The sequence below is a fragment of the Hydra viridissima genome, unplaced genomic scaffold (assembly GCF_058129835.1).
Source record: "Hydra viridissima isolate aposymbiotic clone 2 unplaced genomic scaffold, HvirCarnegie_v1 scaffold_7, whole genome shotgun sequence".
Lineage (NCBI taxonomy): Eukaryota > Metazoa > Cnidaria > Hydrozoa > Anthoathecata > Hydridae > Hydra > Hydra viridissima.
Genome location: NW_028324306.1, coordinates 2703891 through 2708891, shown reverse-complemented (window position 1 = coordinate 2708891; position 5001 = coordinate 2703891). Strand labels below are relative to the sequence as shown.

Sequence of the window (5001 nt, the reverse complement as noted above, 5' to 3'; positions counted from 1 at the left end):
AACCCCTTCGACGAGGATGTAAGCCTCAGACGGAAGTGTCTGCACAGACTGGCAATCAAACTCAAAAACGATTGATCCTTAAGAATTTAAATCGAGGTTTGTTGGAAGGTACTCGAAAAAATCAACTTTTTCAATGCCGGTTTCGTAGACAGGCTTTTCGTCAATTATTAATCAGTCGGTGTTTATCATTTTTTAAAATGAGAAAAAAAAAATTTTATGTCATTTTTGATTAGTCAAAAAAAAATCACGCAATCAAAAGACCGCTCCCCATTTTGACCAGATCTTGGATTCTGGAAGCGTTCTTTTTTGTCATTTTCTTTTTTGCTTGAATGGACGAACCAAACATTTTTTATGCAGCTCTTCCATCGGATTAATAGATTCATATTGCTTTGCCGCTTCGTTCAAAATCGTGCTGGGGTTTGGCGTTCCTGTCTTGGCGTAAACTTTTTCAATCGCTTTTTTTCCTTTGTCGATGGCAACGTCTCTTGCGGTTGATATGGCTGAAGAGGCCAATTCTTTTCCGGCAGATCTGGCGGCGGTGATCGCTTCTCTTCCAATTTCGCTTGCTGCTGCTTTCCTCAATAAATGAAGAGATGACTTTGATGCGTTTGAAGCGATCATTCTCCTCAAAAAATTTGTAAACGTGTCAACGATCCCTCCTCCTCCGACAACGTTCTTTTTTAAATATCTTCTGTTGTTCACAATGAGCATTTTAAAAATGAGAAAATATTTTTTTTAGATCCTTTGGATTCATGGAAAATCTTCGATTTTTTAATTCGTGTTTCACGACTCGATGTATTTTTGAATCGATCGGTATTCCTCTTTGTTGATTTCCCCCTGCCTCAAAAGCTCGTCACAAATGGCAACAGCTTCGTTTCTCGATGAGATATTTCCAGCATGACCAGCGGCGATGCTCAAACTGAGTCGCTGCACAAGAGCATTTGGATCGCTCGGAAGAATGATCACTCCGTTACCTTTTATTCCCTTCGTATTTGTGTAATTTCTCTTCCATATTGGGGATATAATTGTTCCCCACTTTTTACTTCCCGAAGACTTTGGTGCGGTCGGTATCCTTTCTTTCTCCATTGCATGCGTTTCGACCAGTATTTTTTCATAATTTTTCAAGTCCTCGTCTGTCACCTTTGTCATATCAGGCTCGGATCTTGTGATCAGCTCCCAAAGTCCTTCTGTCCCGTTGTATCTTTCTCCACCAACAATGATGTCGTTTTCATCGATGAAAATTTCTTCTTTTCCAATAAACATTTTTCCGCGTTCTTTTGCGTGGATTCCAAACACTCTGTCACATATACCTCTTTTCGACGCATAATTCGACATATAATAATACGCGAGGACTCCTAAATTCATTCTTTCAAGAGCCTTTAAACTTTCAAAAGACGTCTCGCTTTCTGGGTAAGTCAAAGCCAGTGGACTTTTTTCAACCTCTTTGTTTGCGATGCTCTTTATCTCGTTTTTCACTTTTTCGTTGCTCTCGATCAACGGTTGAAAAAACTTGGACAGATCAGTCTGATAATTTGCATCTGAAACGTTCCAGTTAAGGCTCTCATTGTAAAGCTTCTCCCTGTTGGCCATGTAATTTTTCACAATCTCATCTCTCTTTTTTGGGTCATGTATTTTAAAGAACTCCATTTTTTAAAATACGGAGAAAAAAAACTTAAACAAAAAACAAACACGAGTTTGCGTTTGCGTTTGCGTTCATTTTCCCTTTTTGTAAAAGTTGTTAAATGCTTGAATGGCTTCTTCTCTTCCTTTTTGGATCAACGACTCTTTGGTCAATTCGTCAATGCTGCTTTTTGCTTTTGTTCTGATTTCTTCGGTCATGGTTTTAAATTTTTTAAGCTCGCCGAGGATGAGTTCGTATTCGGAATCGCTCACAAAACCGTCCGTGAGCGATTTTGAAATGTGATCGCTAATCGTGTTCAATTTTGACTCGGAAAGAACCTTTATTTTTTTGTGCTTCTCAGCCTTCAGCAACATTTTTTTGTTTTGATGGTTTCCGAAAATGGACAAAGCCCCCAATCCAATTGCAACCCCCTCGCATTTAATCGAAACTGGAGTGGCAACAACGGTTGACAAAAGTGCAATGCCTGTAATCCCCAAAACAATGCACAACGTTTGCAACCCGTCGTCTGCGAAACGAATAATTTTTGCCACTCGATGGTACTTTTTGCTCAAAGCCATTCTTTTCACTTTTTCATCCTCCATTTCTTTTTGGATCTCACCTATTTTTTGAAGACGAAAAGCGTCATCGGATGGTGCCGTTGGAAGAACTGGATAAATTTTTTCAGTGTTTTTTATTATCTCCATCTTTTTAACAAAGACAGATTTTTTTAAATTCGAATCGATGTGATTTATTTTGCAAAGCTTTTCGCCTTTTTTGACAATGACGTCATTTCCGCTGTTGTTGGTTATATCCAAAACGACGTCTTCCACAGGCTCAGAAAAAATGGCATCGTTTTTGTTAAAGTTTAATTTGTCACTTATTTTGTTCATCAAAGTGACGACTGCGATTCCTTTTTCAAAATTCAATCCAACAGACAACGATATTGACGTGTGAGCAAGAGCAGCAAATTTAATGTCTTTCTGAGCAAAAATCTCATGATGACCGTTTATGTTAAAACAGTTTGGGTGAACCAAATCTTTTTTTGTCACAATAATATTTTGCGATGTCTTTTTTTGCAAGTTTTTGATTGTCTCCACCAAATTTTCCAGCTCTTTGATCCGTTCCACAAAATTTTCCAAATTTTTGGCTCGATCCGACTCTTTGAATCTCTCCAACTCTTTGATCCTCTCATCCATGTGTCCCAAATACATTCTCGAGATCTCCAAACTCGAATCAGCGTGTTTCTCTGCCGAGGAGACGTTTTTAAAAAACTTGTGAGGGGCATGGATTTTTTTAATATGAAAAGAAAATGTTTTAACTCATTTTATTTTCTTTTTTTTTTCGTGTTTTTCACATTTCTTCTTCTTCGTCAGATTCCATTTCCCCCAAATCCAAATCATCACCCATGATGCTTTGGACTGAAGTCTCATTTTTTGCAATGACCACTTCGAGAATCCTAACCTGAATGGACTCGATCTGAGAACTAATAAAAACACCTTCAATTCTCAAAGAGGCGACAGCAAAACACCTTTGACGAACATATGTCAATGGATCTGTTTTCACCAGCTTTTTGTTCTCCTTTTTGAAAAACAAAGAAGAAACCTCAATGTTTTTTTCACTTTTCTTTGTGAACAATTTTCCGAAAAAATGGGCGCTGCTTGTGGATTATCGGATTTGTTTTTAAAAATGGACAGATCCTCTGTCGTTATTTTTTTCGTTCTTCCTCCTTTTTTCAAAGTGGGAATCATTTCCTTTACTTTTTCGCGAAGAAATTTTGATATTTTTTCTGTCGTCTCGATAAACTTTTTTTCTTTTTCACTCATTCCATTTTTTTCGTTGAAACCGAGAAAGGACATGGAATATCCCTCCAGCTCGTTCTTTCCAAAACTGCAGTTCTCAAACACACCCAGAGAAAACAAAACGGGGGTTCTTAAAACAAAAGGACCTTTTCCAGAGGAGTACTCATAAAAAAGAGGGATCATTTGATATTGAATGGGTTTGGTTGCGGAATAAATCTTTCCAACCGATAATTTGCTGTCATCAAAATTTTCAATCGTCACGAAATTCATCTTTTTATTATGAAAAGAAAATTTTTTTAACTCATTTTTTTTTTCAAACGGATCAATTCATTATTGTCCACCCATGAGTTGAACGAGTCTGGATATCCTTTCCATTTGACCAGTGATTTGCTTTTTGTTCTGCGAATTATTTTTTCAATTCTGAATATTTCTTGATGCGTCTTTTGCATTTCCTGCTCATAAAAGGTGCCTTGAATGTCTTCACCTTTGGCGTCTGTGACTTTGTACGTGGGTGGATCCGTTCGCTGAACTTTGTACACTGTGAAAACCTCCTCAGTCCATCTCGGAGTGTACCCTTTTTCAAAATGGGGCTTCTTTTCTTCGGCTCTGGTCTTTCTTTTGGCATCTTTCCATTCAGATTCATCCAGACCATATTTTTATTCTTTTCCTCGCTGGCTTTAATTGGGGTCATTTTGATGGATGAGTGCTTTGTGCTGTTGTAATTTTTCACCATTTCGTCCAAAACATCAATGTATTTATTGGTGCTGTTGGCTGAAAAATATTTAAACATTTTTTCTTTCATCGTTCTGATCCATCGCTCGACAACACAGCTTTTTTCCTCGTTTTCAGTGGAATACAATTTAACACCCAGCGCTTTCACGTGCTTGTTGTAAAACTCTTTTCCTTTGTCCACCCACATTTTGACACATTTTCTTTCTGCGAAGATTTTTTTCAACGCTTCAGCCACTTCAAGTCCCGTTTTGCTTTTCAACGGAACGATCCACCCATACTTTGAAAACACGTCGATCACCATGAGCAAATATTTTACTCCCTTGTTGAATTTTGAAGACGATTGCATGTCAACCAAATCGACAGCCCATATTTCATCGATGTCGTTCACAAACACTTTTCTTTTTTTAAAATGACGAATGATCGGTTTGTGAAGCTCTTCTGCAAGCTGATCCGTCCATTTTAAACTTGAAAAAAATTTTTTTTTTTAGATCCTTCAGATCCATGGAAAATCTTCGATTTTTTAGCAGAGACACCCAGTCCGAATTTGGCTTTGGCTTTGATGATTGGCGCGATAAGCTTTCTTTCGTTTATTTCTTTTTGAGTGGGGTTAGGAATGGATTTCATTTCTTCAAGCATCATTTGATCTGCCAAATTTCTGCTTTGAACGTCGTTTAAATATTTATATGCCAAATCGTGGTGGTACGCTGCATTGTCCACTCGGTCCACCGGTTTGCTCCACTCCTGATACATGTCGGTGGACGTGAGCCTTTTGTCCAGGTTTGTGCCAGGCCCTGCAAAATTCATTCCTGGAATATGCATCTCTCCTGGAAATTTTACCCACGGAAGCTT

The 5001-nt window shown here is 38.1% G+C and overlaps 1 protein-coding gene across 1 annotated transcript; it reads right to left on the bottom strand.

Moving 5' to 3' along the window:
* Positions 1–783: 783 nt before the first annotated feature.
* LOC149885606 (uncharacterized) lies at positions 784–1647 on the bottom strand. The gene has a single exon (XM_090094219.1). It carries the CDS (start codon positions 1645–1647, stop codon positions 784–786), a length of 864 nt encoding a protein of 287 aa, XP_089950345.1.
* Between the last annotated feature and the right edge of the window lie 3354 nt (positions 1648–5001).